This window comes from Lipophrys pholis, assembly GCF_963383615.2.
Source record: "Lipophrys pholis genome assembly, chromosome: 10".
NCBI classification, from domain to species: Eukaryota; Metazoa; Chordata; class Actinopteri; order Blenniiformes; family Blenniidae; genus Lipophrys; species Lipophrys pholis.
In genome coordinates this window covers 3751528-3775027 of record NC_137640.1, presented here as the reverse complement: position 1 = coordinate 3775027, position 23500 = coordinate 3751528, and the positions used below count along the sequence as shown (strand labels likewise).

General features: G+C 42.7%; 1 protein-coding gene across 3 annotated transcripts in view; it reads right to left on the bottom strand.

Moving 5' to 3' along the window:
* LOC308115195 (pre-B-cell leukemia transcription factor 1) overlaps positions 1-23500 on the bottom strand; it is a 77916-nt gene that overhangs the window by 7625 nt on the left and 46791 nt on the right. For 2 of the 3 annotated variants that reach the window (XM_080472594.1, XM_080472593.1), the window contains exons 3-6: positions 12147-12391; positions 7821-8011; positions 3566-3701; positions 1717-1876 (exon numbers count right to left, since the gene is read on the bottom strand). In XM_080472594.1, coding sequence (XP_080328720.1) covers positions 1717-1876; positions 3566-3701; positions 7821-8011; positions 12147-12391 — 732 coding nt within the window. Of the gene's footprint in view, positions 1-1660; positions 1877-3565; positions 3702-7820; positions 8012-12146; positions 12392-23500 lie in introns of all 3 variants that reach the window. The other variant, XM_080472595.1, reaches the window with a different exon arrangement.

Here is a 23500-nt window from a genome sequence, read left to right as displayed (position 1 = left end):
CAGGCACGCCCCGCGAGGTTAGAGCAGCCGAGAAGAAACTAAAGGGACACGCAGGGACAGACGAGCTGTGTCCACTTTATGATTTCAAACAACAAATATGCATTTATCCAGGACAAAAGGCAGTGAAAAGGCAGTCCGACATTTGGAGAAATGCTCATTTGCTGTGTTACCCAGAGTCAGGCAAACTGTTGGGCTTTCAATAAAACTATTTCAGTGACCCAAACACATCATATGAAAGAGAAATATAAGGGAAAGGAAGAGTCGGGACTTTTGGTTTTAGCAAGTTCTCCCTGTATGCAGCCTCAGACTGACTCCCAGTTGCAGGCGACTCAAAGTAAAACAGCAAAAGACATTTCTCAATTGTTTTGAGGATGGCAGTTTGAGAAGATAAGTCTGGTGTCGTTCCATGGATCACAATTAAAATTTTGCAGTTTAGCTCCACAACTTGACGAGTCTGTTCATCTGTGAACTCGTCTTTTCATGTCGCCACCAAATAAATTCCTTTGAATTCTTTTTTAATAAAGCCTACACAAGTCTTCTTCTGTTTCACACAGCTGTCATAAAAAAAACTATATAGATGTTAAGAATTACTTAGTGAGATAAGGAAAATCACTCAGATAGGTATACAAAATATTTTGTGGTGTTAAAATGTCTTAAAATCCAACTAAAAGTTATAAGACAGTTCATGAGATCTAACCATGAGTGTCTGTCAAACATACGCGCAGCTGCTGGTTAGTCATATAGTGTTTATTAGACGAAAACACAATAAATGGTCAAACTCAGTAATTGACCGATATATAAATACATTTTTTTTGTAACTTTTCTTTTTTTTTTTTTAAGTAGACTTTAATATTTTCAGGTTAAGCTGATGTAAAAGTTGTGAAATATCATTAGATATTTTTCTATTAAAATGGATTTCAAAAGGCTGTTATTTTCATTATTTTCTACTAAGTTTACTTTGAACAACTTTTCATAAAATAACATAGAAAACATTCTGCTTTTCACATCCTGTCACTGGAATTCCCACAGGGCTCAGTGAGCGGGCTGGTGTAATATTTCAAGTTAAGTGCCTTGACATTAACAGTTGGTGGTGCTAATTCTCCACTCTCTAATACAACACAGAGACACTGTTACAGGAGTGTGGGTGTTCAAATGCCAGAAAAAACACATCGAAATGGGTAATTTTGTACTCATGACTACAAATTATTAACTGTCAGCAGACTAAAAAGTCATTTTGCCTTAAGATGAACCGAATGTCCTGACGACCACACTGTTTGGGATCGCTGTGATTAGTTACTGTGGCGCAGTGAAAGTGGAGCTCTGCGAGAAACGTTAACGGAGTAACCACACGAGACTTATCCTTCAAATGTCAGTAGAGACTCAGTGTTAAAGACATGAAAACACAAGATTAATTGAGACCAAGACAAAAGGACAGTAAGCATATGGAGACTTGGCATGGGGCTCAGGTTGGCTAATCTCTGACACAGCTTTGTTTTCTACAGGGGAAGTTGTGCTTGTTAAAGGGAAACCTGTTCACTATGGGAGCAGTGCATTGTCAACTGGTGAAGCCTTTTCTCAGGGCCCTAATCGTTTTATCCCGTACAAGTCATCAGCGTGAGCACTGAAAAAAGCCTCAGGTTGCTTCATTGCACTAATGCACAGAGAGGAGGTACAATGTTCTAATAGCTGAGCAGAGCCAGGGACTTCCTGTCTCACCTGCAGAGTTTGGAGTTGAGGGTGAATTTGCTTGGCTTCCATGTGAGGATGCATTAGCCGCATTGACGGCAGTTCTCGCAGCGTACATGTTGGCTTCTTCTTGGAACTTACCAATGTTTTTCTTGTATCTGATTCTTTTATTCCCAAACCAGTTGGAAACCTGAGCAGACAAAACAAGGGAATGCCGTTAAATTCTCGCAGCATGTCAACACAAACACAAACCCGGGGCAAATCAAAGGTCTTCATCTGTGTTTAGCTCGCGTGGCTCTAACAGCATGTGTAGCACTGTGGAGCCCCGTCAGAGGTAAAGGGGGGCTACTGAGACCGGTGCTGTGAATCCGCATTAGTGGCAAAATGGAATGATTGCCAATAACAGTCTCATTATGTCACCATGACTGCAGCTATCATCAGAACTCACGCAAGCACCAATCAGTCAACATCCGCTAACACCCATTACGGCTAATGGACTCCCAGATGAAGCCAGGGGGTAATCCCAGCGCTAATGATAAACAATATTAAGATGAAAACTAAATCAATCCTGCAAAGTTTCCAACGCTCTGAGTAGGTAAACATTCTCCTTTATTATGGCTGAGGAGCGGAAACTCGACAAATCATCCGGCTAACCGGGCTCCTTCCGCAATCGGGGCCCGGCTGCATCCTTCAATCGCTTGGTAGAAATTAATGAAACCAATTGAGAAAACAATCCATTCCCGAGTGATGGATTCAAAACACAAACCGCTGTTTACCTTGGCGACGTCATTGCCTTCCTTATTATCAGTCCTCACAGGACTCGAACGATCTGAGCGCTAAGAGTGCAGAGATTAAGAACGTAAAACAGCGACGTGCCCAAAGGTTTGAGTCTGTCGGCTCCCGAGCGCCGGCGAACTCTCATATGGAGATGAACGCGCAGCTGCTTATTCATCCATTAGTTGTCGATGAAGTGTAAAAGCAGGAATACTGGGGATTTCAGAAAATTTGGCGACAAAGGAAAATAAAAAAAATGTTTTACAGGTTGGATATTGTACAAAGAAGTCAAATACTGACGCTAATATTCTTAATTTAAAACATGCACTTGTTTTGAATTCTATGCTGGCAACATGTTTAAAGAGAGTGCATGGGGTCTGTGACCACAGTTCATCACTGCATCTATTAATCTCAATGGAAAACGTTATATTACAAGACGAAACCACATATTTGCTGGATTTGTAAATATATTTGCCTCCTCTGAGTCTGAGTAGTTTCAATCCACTGTTTAGAAAGGTCGCGGGCATTAGGTGCAATATCCAATTCCTCATATTTAGGTTTTCTATCAAGTAATTCACAACATGATCATTGCAACCAGTTTGTATTTCAAACATCGAATTGTGGTTGTACCCCGGGTAAAACTCATGTTCCTTCTGTGTGTCTTGTCTGCTGCACATAAAAGCACATGTGGTGTATTTAAAATGTATCTTCAGACCTGAGAGTCAACCCGATCCGCCATACGCTGAGATAAATACCGCCGGTGACCACTGTGTTGTGCTCAGCTGGTGTTACTTCAATGGAGACGCCGTGTTCTTGGTCAAAAATAGCATTGCTTCGTTTCGTTTCACGAGATTACAAACTTCTGACATGTGGTATTTATACTGTGCGTCCTTTGTTGTCTCATTGAAAGGTACCACTAAAAGATTAGAGGAGCTGTCTGTACTCATGACAGTCAGGAAACCTATTCTTAGGTTACTTGCTTTAATGCTCTCAGTAGCTTCAGATTAAAGAAAAAACAAAACAAAACAGAAAAGTCCTTGTCTCACCGTTTTGTGTTACGACAGTGACGCTACAGGTGAGACGGGAGGAGGTCGACACGACGTACCTGGGCCACTGTGATGGCGCACTTCTTTGCCAGCTCCTCTTTAGCCTCCTCACTCGGGTAGGGATTACTGAGGTGCGAGTAGAAGTACTCATTCAGGATCTCTGTTGCCTGCTTGTTGAAGTTTCGCCTTTTCCGCCTGCAACAAGAAGTTAGAGAGAAATCAAATCAGGGCGACGTCAGAATGAAAACATGTCAGAGTGTCACTGAAGTGTACAGGCTCTGGTATGCTGCTGTACGTAACAATAATTAATTAACATCTAGTGCCATATATTTATAATAAATCATGTATACAAATTACGAAAACCACATATTTCAGAATTTATGCATTAAAATGTATCCCAACGGGAAATATTTCCCAAACTCATTCAGTCCAACAATGTGTTGAGATATTGACAGAAAAGGTTGGTGAAGGTGCTCACAGTGTCGAGTGTGTGTCCTGCTTCAATCCTACAGAAGCAACACAGATTTCAATGTATTGCACAAATTGTTACCTTCGCCAAAGAACGTTGGGGAAAGGTTGTTTTTGTCTGGTTGTATTTATTTATTTATAGTTTTGTATGTATCTATTTTAACAACTTTTCACCAACATTTTTAATCCTAATTGCATGAAATCTTCAGGGATTTTTCCTCATCATCCAAGGACCAATCGATGAGATTTTGGGACGTTAACAGCTAACCCTTTCCAAATAAATCCCCAAAAACTGCAAATATATGTCCCATACAATGTGGATGGGAGAAGCACCCCATGGAGATGAGAGGAGATCAGCGTCTGTTGCCATGGAGACGCTCCCTGCTCAGTCTTTCACACACCGAGGTAGCATCGATATGAGCAAACAGCTAACATACTAGCGATGCTAATTCGGTTCTGCAAACAAATGTGGCGTTGGAGAAGGTCTGCGCTCTGAGTGCCCGTTATAGCTTGACTTGTTCTCTGTGATCATCATTAAGAGGAACTTAAACTTAAAAGATATTACCGAATATGATTATTTGCCAGATAAATGGTTGAATCACAGATAACACCTTATTAAAGGGTGAGTACAATTATGAGTACTAACCTTTAGCTACTTGCTGATACAGAGTACCGATACGATTACTTGTTAAACGCCATAAATTCTAATTCAAACTCCAAACGCAAACAAAATTGGAAGACCTCTGTGTCGCCGCTACGCACACCTCAGCCTTACAGTCTACAGTACGCATCTACTGTATTTACCCATCATACTTTAATCGTGTTTAGCATGTAGCATCGCTGGCGTGTGAGCCCCGAAACTCTTTAGCATGTAGCATGTAGCATCTCAGTTACGTGCAGTTAAACCAATGAGCGACATCCAGCTAACTGCTGGTGATTCAGTTGCTGGTTGCACAAACTATCTTTCACTTCCTCTCGATATGTCGGCAGAACATAATTTACACTCTGTCTTACTTTTTTCACTCTCGTTAATATTAAAGAATCTCGAAACGGTTGTTCACTCTTGCGTGCCTGCGAGCGACGTTGCCGATGCGTGACGCCACGTAATACTCGCCGGGGGTGTATCGAGGATCTTTCGCGAGTACGAATACTCCTGTGCTGTATCGATACCCGATATTGGTATTGTTGCGTCCCTATAGAGCAATACACTTAGAAGAATCTTTAGCGGAGCTGGGAAACTGCTTATTGATTTTATCTTGTACGCTTCGAAGTATCTGCCTGCGTCTGGCCTCACTCTGATATTTTGAGTAACCAGACATCAGTGCAGAGGCTGTGTGGCAGCTCCAAGATGAAAAGGCAGGGAAACACTGATCTAAAGCACAATTTAAACACCATTAATGACACGAGCCTGAGATTAACGTGTACCCCTCACCTTCGTCTGTTCCTACTCCGGATCGACTTCCCGCACTAGAAACTTTCAATTGAGCTGCAGTTTTGCTCGGAGACACTTTGTCAGGACACCAGAGAACAATTTAGCCTGGAATTGCTGCTGTGCAGCTCCATTTATGAGCAGCTAAAAAACCATTAGTGGTGGCAATAATAAAAGCACATACTGGCTCATAATAATTAAGTTAATGTCTGCGATTAATAGTGACAAAGGAGGTTTCCTCACGGCGGTTTATGCTTACACCGAGAACATTGAATCCTTTAAAGGTACAGTATGTTGACATCTTCAATTAAAATTTCCACATGTGTGTATATGTTTTTTTTCCAGCTTGGGATATTTTGTAATAGGTTTCCAGAAAACATGACGAAAAAGGATCTAGTGGAGTTTAACACTAGTCTTTAAAATAAATATTTTTCGATTGGAATGGAATGTAAACATTATAAAGACTAAGGTCCCATTTAAACAACAACATTTTCAAGTAAAAGTTGCAAAACTTGTTAAATGTTTTGGGTGTCGGTTTAAATGAGAACGGTGCTCAGAGTGATGGTAACATATTTGAAAATGGCTCTCAACGTGGAACTTTTCAAAAAAGCTTGGACCAGGAAAACAGTGGAAATGTAAAATAGTTGGCACCAGTGAGTCTCTGTCATTCTCAGGTTGTCTTTTGGGCAGCGTGTTTGAAATTCTGTTGGAGTTTTGTTAGTATTCAGTTTGTAACCACTAAAACTTCTAGACTCTGTTGTGTTTAATATTCAATCTCCAATTTATCTTACTGAACTGAGGACAAACTTTATTTTTAATTCACGAGTTCACATCAGCAGCACATTCCAAGCACATTTTAAAGGGATAATATTGTGCAGAATTCACTATCTAAAGGTTTTCCAACAGTAATAATCGTCCCCATACCTGGACTGACGCCCCAGAAGTGAAGACAGTCTGTCCTCTCTCTCCCTGGCTTGTTTCAGTTTTAAAAAGTGTGTTGCTCCAACCAGCCAATCAGAAATCAAACCCTATATAGTGTCATCGGGGGTTTAGCCAATCAAAATCAAGGTAGGCCCTCCCTTTGACTCCCCCCACAATCAGGCAGCTATGCTCTGGCACATGGCACCACAAGAGGAAGCTCTTCCCAAGATGGGCATGTGTGGGCGGAGTCAGTGCAGCTCACACAGACACAGCAGATTCTGAATGCAGCTCCTATGATTCAATATTCAAAGTGAGGGAAACCAAGGGAAAGCTGGATTTGGGGCAATAAACTTTCAATATAATGTTTTAGGACCAACGAGACCAGGTGAAAATGTTGAAAAGCTTACTGATGTGACGTTGATGTTAAAAATCAAGACATCAGATCACATTTGTCACCTTGTCGAATGTTACGAATTGATTTAGGTTCTACATTGCTGATGTATTGGTTTGCATTTTCTATTTTGGAATGTTTCCTTTTTAACGTTATTAAACACTTTTCTCCCAAATTTTCACTTAGAATTTATTTGTTTGGGTTTTTTTTCTTAATCTAATCTAATTTATTTTAATGGCACAAATGTACAAAATATCACTCTCTGTTTCTCAAGTATCTTTGGAAGGGCTCCAACATAACACAATAACATACATTTTGATCATGAATATGAAAATGGTTGGTGCCAACCCGACCTTCCCCTTCTTAAAGCAGAGATATCACATGCTGATGCCCTTGACTTGACTGACCCCTCCACATCCTGTACCTAGCATGTCTGCAATGTGCACATCTAATGGGGGCTTTACATAAACTGGCGGGGAACCCTGTAAAATCTCTTTGCGTGCATCCACTGGTGAGGAGATTTGTACTAAAATCTCTGTCCCTGGCTCCAAAAGCCTGCATGAAAATATGTAAATGTGCGCAGCATGGGCTCCAGCAGCCAGTAGATTAATCAGTGGAGCCGAGCGTGGCAGCGCCTCTCAACCAGTGAAAGCTTCTCCTCTTCCTCTCCCCTCCCTTCCTGCCGCCGCGCCACCACAATCATTTGCAAGAGAATAGATAGGGAGCTTTGTAAGGGAGCGCATGCCTCATTTAAATGTTATGCCTCCGACTCAGACTTTGAGTGAGATTTATCCTTGGAAGGAATGTATGCAAATCCCAAACACGCATCAAAGAGAACAAGCGATTACATTAGAAAAGGGAAACAGTTAGCGTTATGGAGCACGCAGGAAGCTCTTATTGGTAGCTACAGCGTTCCAAATGGCATCCGCATGATCCACGGCATGTGTGGTAAAATGCAGCGAAAACATCCAAGTGCTCCAGCATGTTTACAGCATGATAGGGGCTTCCTGCATTCATATGGATATCAGGTTGCACACGATGCGTTTGTGATGTGGTTAAATGAGGAGGTTGCTTCCAGCGCGGCGTTTTAAACGAGGACACGCACCTGGCATCGAGGAAGCGGGAGCGCAGGATCATGACGGCCTCGCAGGTGCTCTGCTTGAGCTGCATCTGGATTGAGCTGAACTTGCGGTGGATGATGTTCACCATGCGCTCGATCTCTTTGGGTGAAATGGGTCGCGTGCGTGACTGCTCTCGCAACAGGTTCATCACGTGGGTGGTGAACTCGTTGCATGCCTGTGAGAAGGACAGACATACAAAGAAACACATCAAGGAACTTTTCTTGAAGGTACAACGTGTATAAAGGTGTACAATAATTTCTTAGAAGGTTATGGTATCAACTCAAAGACATCGTGATTGTGGTGTAAGCAAGCCTGAACATTTGTATTCTTGTTATAATAAATGTTTTTCCAAAAGATGGTAGATAAGTAATGTATTGTTGCCTGAGTGTTGGCCTTGTTTGCTACACTTGCTTCTGTGTGCATAAAGGTCTGAGTTTGCCAATGCATCTTTGATGGTCTGTTAATTGAATCGTTTTTAACTCCCTATTTTGAGTCTATAACCTCTGTTTAATCCCAGTTCTGGTTGTGCTCACTGTGTCATCGCTCCATTTACCCCTGCCTGTACTCTCTGTTACACCTGTCATGGAGCCTACTGCTCGTTTGGCATTTGGTTTTCTGGACACAGTACGTGATAAAGATTGCCCTTAGCTTGACCCTGAACTTTCTTTGGGTCCTCTGTCAATTCTCCTTGAAAGCACCAATGGATTCAGCAAAAGATGATTAATTTTTGGACTGTCTGATCACGTTGTTATGGATGCTCCTCTGCTTAGGATTGGCAGAGCCACACAGTTTCTCACTGTTTTGGCCAGAATTGAGGCCCAGTTTTAATTCATTGGACCACAGCTAGTGCAAAGGTAATCAAAGAGAGGACTGTGTTTTAGGTCTCATGGCCTAAAGCCTGTTAACACCAAGCCTTCTAGTCCCAAACCATCTGGCTCCAATCCTCCTGTCCTGCTACCTCTCTGTCAGCTCAGCTCAAGGACTGGCGGCCTGTTAACTCCAAGCCTGCTAGTCAACAGATAGTTTCGCAAAGGCCTGCAAGCTTGCACTCAGCCAGCAGAAGCCAGCCTGTATGGTGCTCAGGGAGGCTGCACTAGCACACAATCAGCACAACTGTTGACATGACACCACCCCACATTTTTCTCTTCAGTGTCTGGCACCACAGAACCAGTGCTGGTACCCAGCAGAGCCATTGTCACTGCCCTGCATATAATCTCTGGGTGCATCAACACCACTGCTGAGCCTGTAATGGGACCTAGTTCCTCAGCCCGAAAATGATATACTGGAGAATTCCCCTCAGACACTTTCTCTCCTGAACTTGGAGGGGCTCCAGTGGGGAACACCTTCTCTACCACTCTTTGATGGCTTCGAGGAAGACCTGCCCCCCATCTGTTCCAGTGCAGGTCTCTAAGTGCCTGATGGGCTCACCTCTATCAGTTTCTCTGCTGGTCTCTGAGGCTGTCCAGGGAGACTCGCTTCAATCTGATTCTGTACCCAACCCTGAGGGAGACCCTCTCACAGGGGGTCCTGGAGGACTTGCCTCCTTCTCTTCCTGTACCCATATCTGAGGGGGTAAGTCACAGAGGACCTGAACTTGTCAGTTCCTGTGCTTGCCTCTGAGGGGGTCCTCAGTTCCTCTGTCAGATTCTGAGAGGGTGCTGAAGAGCCCACCTCTCAAAGTTCCTCTCCCCATCGTTGAGGAGGTCCAGGGAGGCCTTCAATCAATTTCTCCAATTTTTTGATGGGGTCCAGAATGGCCTGCCCCCCTGCCCCCTCCCTTTCTGTGCCATCTTTGGCGCCTTGCTTAGCACCCGGAGGAACTTTGTTGCGTTTGGCCCCTTGCTTGGCCTCTGGAGGTGCTTCACTGCCTTTGGTCTCGCGATTGTCCCCCTGAGGAGCTTTGTTGCCTTCAGCCTTGTGCTCAGTCACCTGAAGGGTTTCTTTGCCTTTGGTACTAAGCTCAGACCCCAGAGGGACTTTGGTGTCTGCTTGCCCTGTTCTGGAGCAGCACCATCTTGTCCCCCATCTGCTCTGCCGATTCTGAATCTCTCCAACATGATTAGATGCAGAGTAATTTTTTTAGTCCAAACTTTGACCTTTCCTTCTATCTGATTTTGACATCGAAGTGTCTAGAATACATTCTTTGTGGGACACTGTTGTTCTTCAAATTTAAGTGTTGTGCTTTGCCTTATTTCATTTTTAGGTTAGGGTTAGCATTAGGGACACCTCATGGTGTTCTTGTGTGTATTGCTGTTCTGGCGCTGTTTCAATTTCTAGTTTTGGCTAATGCTAACAGAATTTGAGTAAATATGCTTGACGGGTACTTCAGCTATCATCCACTCTGTCCTCTATCCTAACATGGAAAGAAGAAGCTGTTGGTACGGAGCCTGATTTTGGAATAGTTACAAAATATTGAAGTTATTTGCAAAAGGCTACTGGCAAACACATACCAAAGAACTGTGGTGAGGTCAGCCTGGACACTACATGTGGCCACAGCGAACAACTTCATATAATTTATATGACATTTTTAAAGTAACATCAAAATTAATACACAAGCACTGTGTGCCACTCGTGGTAGCTGGAACAATTAATACTATCAACTGGTGGCTATAGGGAACTCATCATTGTCACACAATGCCATAAAGGACATGTTCTAAAAGACATTTGTAAATACTGTTTTAAATGAAACAAAACCCTCAAAATATAAATAGAAAGCTAAAAACAGCTAAACATGGGTTGACAGCTTTTTTCATACACGTGGATTCACTCTTGCTTCTTGCCTCTCTGAAGCAACAAAAGAGAAAAAGCAGCAATAAGTTAAAACAACTAAGTTAATCTTCCTTCTGCTCTTGTTCATTAATTTTGTTCAACATTGTATTGAATTGTTTGTTCGTTTAGTTTTTTCTTTGAACTTTTACAAAGAATGAACTTAACCTAATAACAACATGAAGCTCCAGGAACTAAACAGTCACTTCAGTCATTCTGAATAAAATATTAACTCACTACTGCCACCCAAAGCATAAACCTGGCATCACTTGAGTGTTAAATACTTAAAGTTGAACAAAACTCCAGAAGAGTTCTCGATTTGTCACTGCGTGGTGTCAAACCTTAACTACAGAGCGCGAGGATTTCCAATTCACTCATGAAACAAATCAAAAAGCCTGACACCTTGGTTAATGTAGCTGTGGGCTGAGCTTTTGTCATGGGGCCTGAGCGGGTATATAAGAGCGCTGATGTGTTTTATATTTAACTGAAATGGTGGTGGCAGTATGTTGAAAGGAATCAATGACAGCTGAGCCACCCTCTTATATATGCACTTTTTCACAGTGAAGTCGACCCTGAGAAACGAGCACCCGATGACGTTTCATTCACCCCCACCCCGTGTGACACCAGGCATGAATCTGCTTCTATATTACACTCCTGACTTCCGTGTCTCTTACTGTCTCCCCTTTCTTATTCCTGCTCCTCCTGTCGATCTCTCTCTGGATTTAGCCGTGTCAGGCTTTTGTCTGTGTCTGCCTATCTGCGTGTTCATCTGTCTCGCTCTCATTCATCTGAAAGGCGATGCGATTGTCGCTGCTACTGTTGCGAACGCATCGCTTATCAAGGGAACGAGAGGAAGCTGCTCCCCTCCTCCATCACACCCACCCACACCGCCACTATTACCAACTGATTTTCAAACCAGTGTTTGGATAGCACACATTGAAGGTCAACATATATAAGAAATCAGCTAATAGAACTGCAAGTGAAGATTTCAATTAGGGATGCACCCATACGGATACCAGTACTCATATTTGGAAAAACATCCCTGATAAAACCCTACAAGTACTACGTGACGTCATACGTCAACTTCAGGTATGCAAGAGAGCACGAGCGATATCTGTGATTTGGAGATTTTTTAAAATGACTGACAATGACTACAAACTATGATTTGCCAAAATATCAAGAGGAGCCCAAAGATAATCCGTACAACACCAGCGCCTTACAGGGGTCATAATATCCAGCTTTTCAACACTTTCACATGGATCTCGTTGGTCCAAAAACATTGTATTTAAAGTTTATTCCCCCAAATCCAGCTTTTTCTTTAATTTTCCTCCATTTGAATATTGGTTCATATGAACGGACAGATTGCTCCCTTTCGTTCATAACTGTGGAAACTTTTGTTTTTTTATTCAGCACGATGTGATTGTTTTGAAGAGGTGCTATATGTGATATTCTCAGTAATCTGGAATAGAAGTGTGAATGTCGGACGTGTCTGAGGTGGTCCTGATGGTGAGAGGAGTCCATACCGAGGGCTTTGCAGTCCTCACCTGTTCGTACTTCTCCAGCTCGGTGTGGTAGATCTGTCTGATCTGGGACAGCTTGGCTCTGTAGTCGGAGTGCTCGGCCGAGTTGTCGGCCCCCGCTGCTCCCGAGGCGGCGGCTGCTGCGGCCGCTGCCGCCGACCCGCCGCCTTTCTCCGGTCCGGACACGCCCTCCGCCAGCAGCATGTTGTCTAGCCGCATGAGCTGGGGGTCCGGGGGCTCCTCCTCCTGGGCGCCACGGATGCTCAGCACTGTGATGACAGGAGAAGGGCACGAAGGTCAGTCACAAAAGGTCACACCTGCGGCGGCGTGTTGTCGTAACAAGCTGTCAGCTGGGTAGTTGTGGGGGTCGAGGAGGAGGAGGAGGAAGACACGCATGCATGCAGGCACGCAAAGGATGGAGGAAGTGTGCAGACAAATTAGGTGAAGGAGAAGGCTGATTGCTAAAGTATCACGGCTCAAACCAAAGATGTTCCATCCGGGCCGTAAATGAAAGGATTTAATTCTGGTGTCTGCTGCTGCCTCTGCGATGAGTCAAGCTAATATTCCCTTTAACATATTTAAATATTCCAGTGATGTTCTTAAAGTATTCCCGCTCCAACACACCCAAATCAAATGTACATGTCATTGTGAAGATCTCCACAAAGACTGAAAATGAAAAAACGTCCACATCTTTACATCAATTTATCTTTTCAGGTGTCATTTCTGTTTTTACTGTCATTATTAATAATTTAATTAACGTCTTTTACAGATTTTTATGGTTTTCTAAGGTTTATTAATTGTAAATATTTTCTTTTTTGACGGATTGTGTCTATTTACACTTTCTTTCATGTATTTATTGCACAAAATGTCCTAACAGACACACGGACGAATTATGTTACGTGTCACACCCATTCATTCCATTCACAATACAGGTAAGACACAAAATAAGGTAAAAATGATCAAACACAAACAAAACCTTTTAAATTAAAGTATGGGGGGAAAAAAGCAGCGATTTGGGCTGTCATTGCATCACATTTAAGAGAGCTTTTTATGATTTATTCCACAAGTTATTCTGTCTTCACAATTTTGAAACGTGAAAATAACAAAACCAATTTAAGAAAAAAGAAATAGCTTAATAATAAGGCTGTAACGATGAAATTTTGTCCTATATTTCCACAGAAAAATCCCAAACGATGAACCGATTATTAAATATTTGATCTTTTCTATGAACTGATTATTTCAGCTTTACAGTTACTATTTAAACTTTTACTCCTTCAAGTGTTTTTTGAGCAGATGAATTGCCAGCAGGCAAAGACTTACATACTTACATACTATATTTATCATGATTATAGGTGTTCAGTTGAGAAGAAGTGGACGTTTTTCATGCAGGATTGGGTTGGACGGCTGCCCAAAACATTGCCGTGTGCTTCAAATTAATATGATGTGATGGCACAAATATGTGTTGTTCCCTACAATAACCAGATCGTATTAGGCGGGTACATCTGACGTCCACTAGAGGTCCCCCTTGACATTCTGTAGGACCTCTGTGTCCCATCATCTTTTCTGAGGTGAAAAAAAACACTGCTCGATCTCCCTCCTTCATCTGAGAACCATCCATTTCAATATAAAAAGCTGCACACTCCCGGTTGTGGAGTGAAGCGCCACGATAGAATCCAAATTGATCCCAGAGTGGACATCGAAAGCGTATCAACGGCCAGCTGGTGCTGTGGTTACTGGGAAAGGTGGTGGTCTTGGGGGTAGCGGGTGGTGGTGGTGGAGGTGGGGGGGTGCATTGACACGAGCTCTGTGACTCGACACCCCGGTGGGTGTCAACGCCCACTTGAAGAAGGCACAGCTCATCGTTTGTCTCCCAATGAGAGGAGACAGGCAGAGAGGACCTCATTAATTCAGAGACAATAAGAGCGCTTGGTGCATTAACCCCAGACTGCGGTCCGGGTTGGTCGGGCCCTGATTCAGGGGCAGTGGGGGTCAGCGGGGATGAGAATGAGGCCTGCTGTACTCCTACAGTCACCCCCACCTCCTGCTTTTGCCTTTAAGTGGACTGGAAATGCAAATACAGCAACTGTTGGCGAGTGGACAAGGTCAGGGGTTCAGGCCACGACGCTCAGCGGGAGGTAGATTGAATGTTGGAGGAGGGGCGGGGGGCGAAGGGGGTCTCCGGGGATGGCAGGACTGTACAAACATCCCGTCTCATTAGCCGGACCCCTTCCTCCACGCCACTAACGTATAGAGGGTCTCGGGGAAACCTCGCACGGCTTCACACCCGGCTCACCTCGACGGCCATGTCACAAACCCGGTCGCACACCAGAAACTCTAAACCAGCCTGTCCGCCTCAGTTAGCCGCTCGCTCGCCTCCCGAACGCTCGCAGCACAGAGAGGGTCTTTCTTCTTCTGCTTCCTCCCCTCCTACAGTTACCACCTCATAAATACCAGACTAAAGTGGGTGTTAAAACCAGAGCACATCACAATATCCCATGGAAGAAAATGAGCTGCACTTTCTGGAAGTAATTTCCACTTGGGAAAATAAGTCAGAGCGGAGCGTACTTAAAGAAAGAAGACTGACGAGTGTGACAAAGATCTCAATAACAAGTTACATTGAATAAAATTTTTTTAAAAAGACTCGTTCACAAGATTTATGGTTTGAGATACCCTCCAGACATGTTTGGCACTACATTAAAAAAAAAAAAAAGTCTGCCTGGTTTTTCCATAAAAAGAGAAAAAGGTTAGTCATCTGGCCATGCCTCATCCCACACTGGAAAATATAGAATCTATGGAAATTATAAGGCAGAAGAGTGAGATCATTTGTAGTTGTTTGCCCTTCAAAATGCCAGAAAGAAGTGAAAATAATGTTAACGATTCTTTTTAGATGTTAAAATGTCAAATAAACTGTAAACCTCCAATAGGTTTTTCAGCCTACTAGAACAGAAGAGTAACAAATCAGAAAATAATCAATTATAAAGCGAGAGTTTAATTTTTTTCCTCTAACATTGTTGAAACAATGAAACAGTTGTGGAATTACATTTAATCAGTTATTAAATTTGTATTGTTTTTTCTTTCCAAACTTCTAATTAGAGGCTGCACACCAAAAACAAGCTTGTAGTTTTTGTAGTTTTCCCACAAGGCACAAAACACCTACAGCTGTTACACATTAACCGTTTGTTGTCTTATTACTTGTCTAATTACTTGCTCAGTTCAGTTTTGTGCTACTGTCACAAAACTATATGCTGGAAAGACTTTAGGTGGATGTCATTGTGGTCATAAAATACAGTTACCAGGTCAGAAGTGAACAAATGCCATAAAGAAAGCAACAATCACATATTTGTATGGAATAATACAATTATTCTCTTTTAGGTGGCAAACTCTTCAACACAATAAAATAAGCAAGCAACTGAATAAAAGCTTGAAATAGTGAAAATTATGATGTAACAACACATATTTAGCAACTTCAATCTTAGTATAATTGCACTGGAAATGCAAACGATGTCCACGTACACAGAAATGGATTAAATACTGAAAACAAGGTAGTAAGCATGTTGGGCCACTAGTGGGTGCTGTTGTTTGTTTTAGTAATAAAACCACACACACGTGCAGCAGAGAACAACACGCTATAAACAATAACAATGGCGAGAACACGGACATCCTAGTGGACGACCAAGTTGGATTGTTATTACGGTGACTGTCAAAATAAAACTACCATGTCCCAGGAGGATATAGAGTGGGAGTCATGACACTCTGGAGGAAAACATTGTTGGTATTGTCCATCTACTGAGCAAAACCTAATTACTATGTCCATGGCAGAAGAGTTTTTGGCATCGAGTGTTTTCAAAAAGTTGTATTTTCAGTGGCTCCGACACCGGAAATGTTACAAAAATTTAGCATTTTCACTTGAATGCGTTGTTACGTAAACAGGGTCTCCATCTTACGTTGACATTTTTTGAACCACAGGACGGTACAGTGAGTGACTCCTGTGTTTATTCTAAGAAAAAAGAGAGAGGAAGGATCTCCTGATTCCTTCATTTCACGTATACAACTGGATGGATCAGTCAAAGTGGAAACAATGGCTGAGGCAATTGGCAACTCAACAAACACCAAACAGCCTGGACGACAAACTGGACTGAGGATAAATATATATATGTAGTGGCAGTATCTTTGAAGGAAAAAAAGGTTTTAAATACAGTAGTTATTATTGGGATAGAAAGCTTGAATTTAAAAAGGGAAAATCTGGACAATGCACGTATATGAAGAGAAATTCTTCTCTGATGCTTCAAGAAAAATGATCTGGGGCCAGATGTCTTCCTCTGGACTCATAAAATGTCTAGACTGTCAAGTGAAAAAGGGAACATAAAAATTCCCAGAGTCGACAGAGAAAAAAACCCCATGCAATCCACCCCTGCCAAGTTCCAGTGTTTGCGCTCGTGAAGTGTTTATTTCACTTGGCTTGAAGCTCCTTCAGCATCAGTGCTAGAAGAGCGCCTGTTGCAAAGAAGGTCATTTCTTAGGAGATCTCTTGGAAGGGAAACAGGAAGAAAAAAAAAAAAAAAAAAACCCACACATACACAACAGGCTGACTTTTTGTTTTTTAACTCAAGCTAACAAAAGGTCAAGGATGGATGGAAAGCAAACCACGACGACAGTTATCCCAAAATAATTGATAATTAGCGCAAACTCCACGCCACCGTCCCCAGACGAGGGTTGTTGACATGTGTTTCGCCCCTTTTTCGTTAATAAGCAGTGCGCTGAGTCCCCTCCTCGTGCGGCGGGATCCCGGCTCAGCTCTCGCTGCTGATCCAGCTGTCTTGGAGAGCATCTGTCAAGAGGGACCCAGGAAGGGAACAATGCATTACGCCATGTTGGCTGTGTACTGTCATCCCTCATTGACAGCACATTGTCACACTTACACAGCGTCCTCCGAGCTGGGAACAAGCTAAGTAGCCGCCTGTAACATCAGCTCCATCCCGGCACCTCTTACCACTCAATCTGTTCGGAAAAACCCTCCATTCCCAGAGTGGATCCCCGCTTTAAAAAAGAAAAAAAAAATCATGTAATCAGCTCATCCAGACAATCTTTCTAGCATGGCGCATGTCTTAGAAAACATGACGCAACGGCTCCGAATGATGATTTATTTACACCGCACTGAACTGAAAGCCCATAATTAAAACCATGGAGGGATTATCTCAAACAAATAAAATTAATAAAGAAAAGAAATGAGGGATAATGTGCCGCCATAAAATAGGCTTTGCTGTGGGTCATAATTACACGACTCAGTGAGGGCCACTTTATTGGCTAATGGCAGCCTAATTGATTCGTCCTAATGTTTGTCGAGCCTTGGGTCTGCTGGGCACTCCCTGTCCAATAGCACTGGTGAACTTACTTAGCCACCCGCAGACAAAACACTGAACGTTCTCCCAGGGATAAACAATCGCGCGTGAGTGTGTTTGTGTGTGTGGAGCCGAGAGAGAGAAATAGAGAGAGAGAAGGAGAGAGAGATAGAGAGAGAGAGAGAGAGAGAGATTTGGCCGCACTCCCCCCTCCGTGAACACACATTTTTCTGTATGGCTCTAATGGACGCCTTTTCCCACTTGGAGGCATTTCAGAGATGGCTTGTTGTCAAACGACAACCCCCTCCCTTCACTCCTTAGTGTTGACAAGCAATTTTCACAAGGACGCGTACATTGGGGGTTTATAGCTTCTTTTTATATGTTATTAAAAAGAAGAAGAAGAAGACGAAAAAAACATGCATTTCGCTGTGCCTTTGGTTTCTAAATATACAGAAGACGGGAGTGTAAGCAGGGGAAAATATCTGCGGTGCAATTCACGGACAAAAATGTCGCAGGCCAAGAAAGACAAGAAAAGTCAAACTCGAGGAGGATAAAGATGACATTTGTTTCACCTTTCAACATCTGGCCTTTTGCAAATCAAATCAATATTTAATAAAAGTCCGGGACAATTTGCTTTCGAAGAGGTGGATGCTTTAACTGTCTGGTCGTTTTCCTGGGAATGCATATTTCATTTCTGCAACAAATGAAGGGGGGTTGGGAATATCATGCTTGGAGATGATTTACACTGGTATTTGGGAATGTAAGGGGGAGGCCCGTTCCACCCTTTGTTTCTCATTTTGAGTGTAATGTTCTGCGTTCCTGTTTTATATAGTCATTTGAGAATATTGGGGCTCAGCCTCGTATGAAGATGGCTATGGGTACTAAAGTACAGCATTAATTAAAGTATTTACAGCAGAGATGCTTCATTGAGGAGCAAGCTCTGACTGTGTTGGCTGCATTCGGAATGATGACTTGTAAAGTTTTAAGCTCATAAAATGGCTTTCCACAGGAAGGCATTTAATATAGGAAGTGGCAACGGTGTGCCGTAAGAGCTTCCTGATTGTAATTCAGTGTGAATTTCCTTGCAGGTGACACCATTTTTATAAGTAACTAAGTACGTTACAGCGTGAAAACTAGTCAGTCTAGATCCCAAATTAAGATTGTTTTGTTTTAAATTATCTATTAGTACCACAAACGACACCTTTGACGATATGCCTAACACACACACACACACACACACACACACGCAAATTGTCTGATGTTACCAATCAATTAGCCTCAGTGTTGTACAACAACTGTTCACCACAAGATGGTGTAGTCAGTCACTTTAGTGTCTAATAGGAGAGGTGGTAAGTGCACAAAAAAACCACTACAGTGCTGGACTGAGGACAAACTGGATGCTCCGGTGGGTTCCCACTGCCCCATACCTATAGAATGGATTTTGATGTCATATTGAAAATGTCAAAATAAAAAAAAAAGATTAGTCGGACCTTGTAGGTGAGATAGAATCTGTAGTCGGCCTGAATGCGACAGTGACTTCATAAAAAAGTGAGATTCAAAAAAAAACCTTGAATTGACGAAAGACCAGAGAATGAACTCACCGCCACAACAGGAATTGACTGTGGCAAAACTAAAGCGAGTTAGATCCCTGAGCACTGTAACAAGCATTCTTTTCCTTTAAAAAAAAAAAAAAAAAAAGAGATATGCCATCACTGAAGTGAGGACACAGGTCCATCAGAGATTGGCACAGCATCTCACCGTACATGATAGCACTTCATAAATGTGGGAAAATATTAACATTGACAGGAAGCACAAGCATGATCCAGGTCTAAAAATACACTTTGGGTCTGTGACAATATTTGGAAATTGTATCAAGAGCTTGTCAGGGGGATTAAGATTTCTTCCAGGACACTGCTCACATCTTCAAAAATTATTCTTTGTCTTTTTTTTTCTTCTTCTTCTTCCTGGTATCAAAATTTCAGACTCAAAAAGACTTGCGGCCCACCGTGCTCTGCAGTCCAGATACCTTATCCTATCAGATTAACAGAGGCAAATGGCAGGCTGTCAAAAACCATTACCATATGTAATCCCCTTCTAGATTTCGAAGGCGAGTCGACAGGGACCGTTGGCATGGCAGCCTGTCATGGCGATCGGTGTGATTGGGGTGGTGGTGTCGGGGGGCCCTGATGTTTAATTAATGACATTGGGCTGTTCTGTCACAGTGAGATGGACGATGAAACATAAAGGCCTCTGACAGAGATTGGACACTTGGATTGGAAGTGGTGGAGACCTTTGGAGGCCCCCTCCGCTCTGCACCCAGATGCTGCAATGTGATCCGTGGCGTTGCGTCACCGGCTGCAGCGTCGGGGAGAGTCGGCCACAAGTGACACTCGATGCCGGTCAGGTGACAGCAGCGCATGCCCGGGCAGATCAGCAGCCGCCTGCTTTGACATTTCTGAGAGCTCTTTGACGAGGAGGATTTCAGAACCAGTGACGTTTTCATCAGTGCACTCGGCTACTTGTTCCACTTCATTTTTCCCACCTTCCATATTTTTCTGTGTATGATTCCGTATACTGCGTTATCCATAGAAACCTATGTTAATGCATGATATAAGGCAAATATGCAGTATACCATGATTTGCAATAATTCCGATGGTGTTGTCCATCACGTGTGTCTGAAGGCGGCGTTACAGAAGCTGAGCAACTTGTTTTTGGTCATTTCTATCTTGATTTTCTACTTGTGACTCTGCTGTATATCTACCAGTCACGACATTATTAATTCATTCAGTTATTTGCGATAGCTCCATTGCTCTAATAAATCTGCAGTGTGATCTCCAGCCAGTCATGATGTTCTTCTCCTCAGCATTTGGCTAATAATATTGAATTCTTTCATTTTTGGACAATTTTGACCAGAATGTTAAGAATCTTGTTGTATGACTAGACTCGACTTTATATTGTGGTCCAGCGGTGTATAAAACGCTCCCTACGCTTAACACTGAGTAGACACACTTACTCCTGCTCTGCTGAAGGAAACATGCTTTGCTAATCCACTTTGATATACAGTGGCATCTGAGCTCAGTGTTTTCTATGCAAATTGCAGGTGGAATATGCTGAACGGAACGTCGTCAATTGAACTGATGTGAATGTTGGAATTTCTGCGTCGCTTTTCTGTGAGTCCCAACTCGTTGTTATCGCAATCCCACTATCAAGCTTTAATGATAAAAGAGAAAGTAAAAGAAATCTGAGAAACAAAAGCATGAAATATTCAGGTTTTAAAAGAAGAGAAGAGAAGGACATGGTTAAAACTGCTTGCAGCCTTAAATCACCTTTGCTACCTTACAGCAATTGCCTCCTTAAAAAAACCCCTACTAATTAAGCCAAGTGACTTTAAGTTCTGCAATAGCCGTGTTGGCCTGGAGTGCTGCATACTACTGACCAGTGGTAGTTTACTATCTGCAGCAATCATGCAAAGCATCGTCAGTGGGACTTATCAGTGCTCAGATAGGAAGTGATTTTATTACTTTAGCTTGATATTTGTTCAAAATACCAACTCAAACTTTATTAAGATATTGCATAAAGAAACATTGCTTATTAACACCCCATAGATACTTTATAGTGAGGTATCAACAGTGTTCCACAAATGTATTTAAATGCATCATGCTCATAGCTCATAGCTTTAATACTCTTTCAGTGGCTTATGTTTTCTGCAGTGACATGACTGACCTGGCTTCTTTCAGATTAAAAAAAAACTAAAAGGGATTTAAATTATTGCTGATTGAAGCCATAAAAAGGAAGCAGAGTATGCTCCAAAGCATAGTGCTACAATTTCTAATGATAAACAGCATGTGGTGTACTCAGGCCTCAAAGAGTCCCCCCCCCCCCCCCCCCCCCCCCCCCCCTTTAAAAACCATCCTGTCTGGTAGGAGCCACGCGCTTTTGCATAATTAACCCTTTTCTGGTCAGGCTGCGGTCGACCTGTCCGCTTGAATTTACAGTGATGGCCCTGGCCCTATTTGTTTGCATTGGTGCTTCAGTGGGCGCACTTCATTGTGGCTTCAGCAGTTAATAAATCACAGCGGAAGCCTCTCGCTCCGCACCAGTCTGTGCTACGGTGGTCCTGTCACGAGGCAGGCGCCAGAGCTGAAGCGACAGCTACATGCTAATTCAACATCGGCATAATTCATTATACAGTCGCAAGTGTACTGGAATGGAAAGAGAACCAACATACACCAGGAGGAAGACGACAGGCATCAAACTGTTAAATCTGCCTCTCCTTAAGTCCCCTCTATTTGCCTTTTTTTTTTTTTTTTTTGGGATGGGGGGGTGGGGGTTCAAGACTTTAAAATCTTGCCAGCAATATAAAACTCTAATTCACTCTTATGATATGCAGGGAAAAGTGCTTTGGGATCTGTGTGTGTGTGTATGCATAATTTTACTGCACTTACTTTCAAAGCATAAAGTCATGTAATTCATTTTAAGGGAAAAAGGTTACCAGATGATATCAAAGAGGTTAATGAATGGTGGCGACCACGAAGCGAGGACCAAGCTCTTTAACGGTGTTGTTAAAAAGAAATCTGGCGTTTTATGAAATATACTAATCTATAGAGCCACTTCCTGGAAGTATCTCAGAGGGCCAATGTAAAACGACACTTGAAAAAGGTGGAAAAGAAGGCTAGTGAACTAAAGAGGAAATTAACGAAAAAGATAAAGAATCAATTAAACCGATAAGGCCTTGTGCTCTTCGGAAGGTGAAAATCAAGGAGAGTGGATCTGACAGCCTTCGCATTAAAGCGCACTGCTACACTCTCATCCAGTACGCCTGTGCACAGCCCCCACCACCACCACCACCACCACCACCACCACCAGAGAGCGAGAAGGAGTAATGTCTTTGTGAAAGACACAAACCGAATTTCTCCATCACAGCTGAGGGTCGAACCCTGGCCTCAGTCTAAATACAGAAAAGAAAACCACATTTTGAAATCTACTTTCATGACAATACTTGTGGGGTCCACATTACATAGATGGTCCCCATGAAGGCCCAAAAACAAGTTCACACACACACACATACACACACGCACACATGCACACACATTTTAAAAAAACAATTTTTTTTAGAGGAAACTTTGGTCTTTAGAAGAACGCTATGCTTGACCTAATCCCGCTGTGTTCTGGATGAAGTTAATGCACCGCCAGCCTCAGGCTTACGTACACTTCTGTTATTGTCTGGAGAGCCAAGAGGAAAGCACACTCAGTTTCAACAGTGAACATTTCGGTGCTTTCGTGAGGACGACTCAGACCTCGAGTTTGTTGCAGTTCCTTGCGACATGATAAGCTCCGAAAACAGGTTTTGATTCCTCTTGTATTTAAAGGAACGTTCATGAAGCAGAAATATTTCATTCTTTTTCTGTTAGAGAAAACACACTGCTGATTCAACCAAAAGGAATTTGTGATGTGATCAAGGTTTTGTTTGGTTCCATAACATCTTTAACCTCTCGTAAACTCTTGGCAAGCATACCACCAGTGCACATGTTTGGGGTGCTACAACTGTTATGTAAGATGCAGGTATAGGTTGCTGAGTAAAATAGGAAACTCACAAGAATTCAATATCAAATGCAAAGATTTGCGACAGAAATATCACAATTTTGGTGCTTTGCAATGTGACAGACTCTCTGCTCAGTTTATGGATGAAGCTCAATGGAACAGAAAGCAGACATATATCAAGTGCAAACTATAATCAGATTCTCCAATCATACTATCATCCTATCATCAAACACTCCTGATATTGAGCAGACCTAATAGTCGCTGCATTCTTTAAGCCCACCACCTCAGTGACCTGGTAAGTCTCTCCTCCTTGAATAAAAATTACTATATTATGTCTTCGCTGCTATTTGATGAAGCGGAGAAGTAAATGGCACGGTTCACAGCCCTTCTGGTTGGTCTCAGCCCGCTGTGCAGGATGGGTAGCAGTTAAAGAGCATCCAGACGAATGTCCAGCACACAGGGCATTGAGGGTCCGGCAGCACACACCAGTCTTTTCCA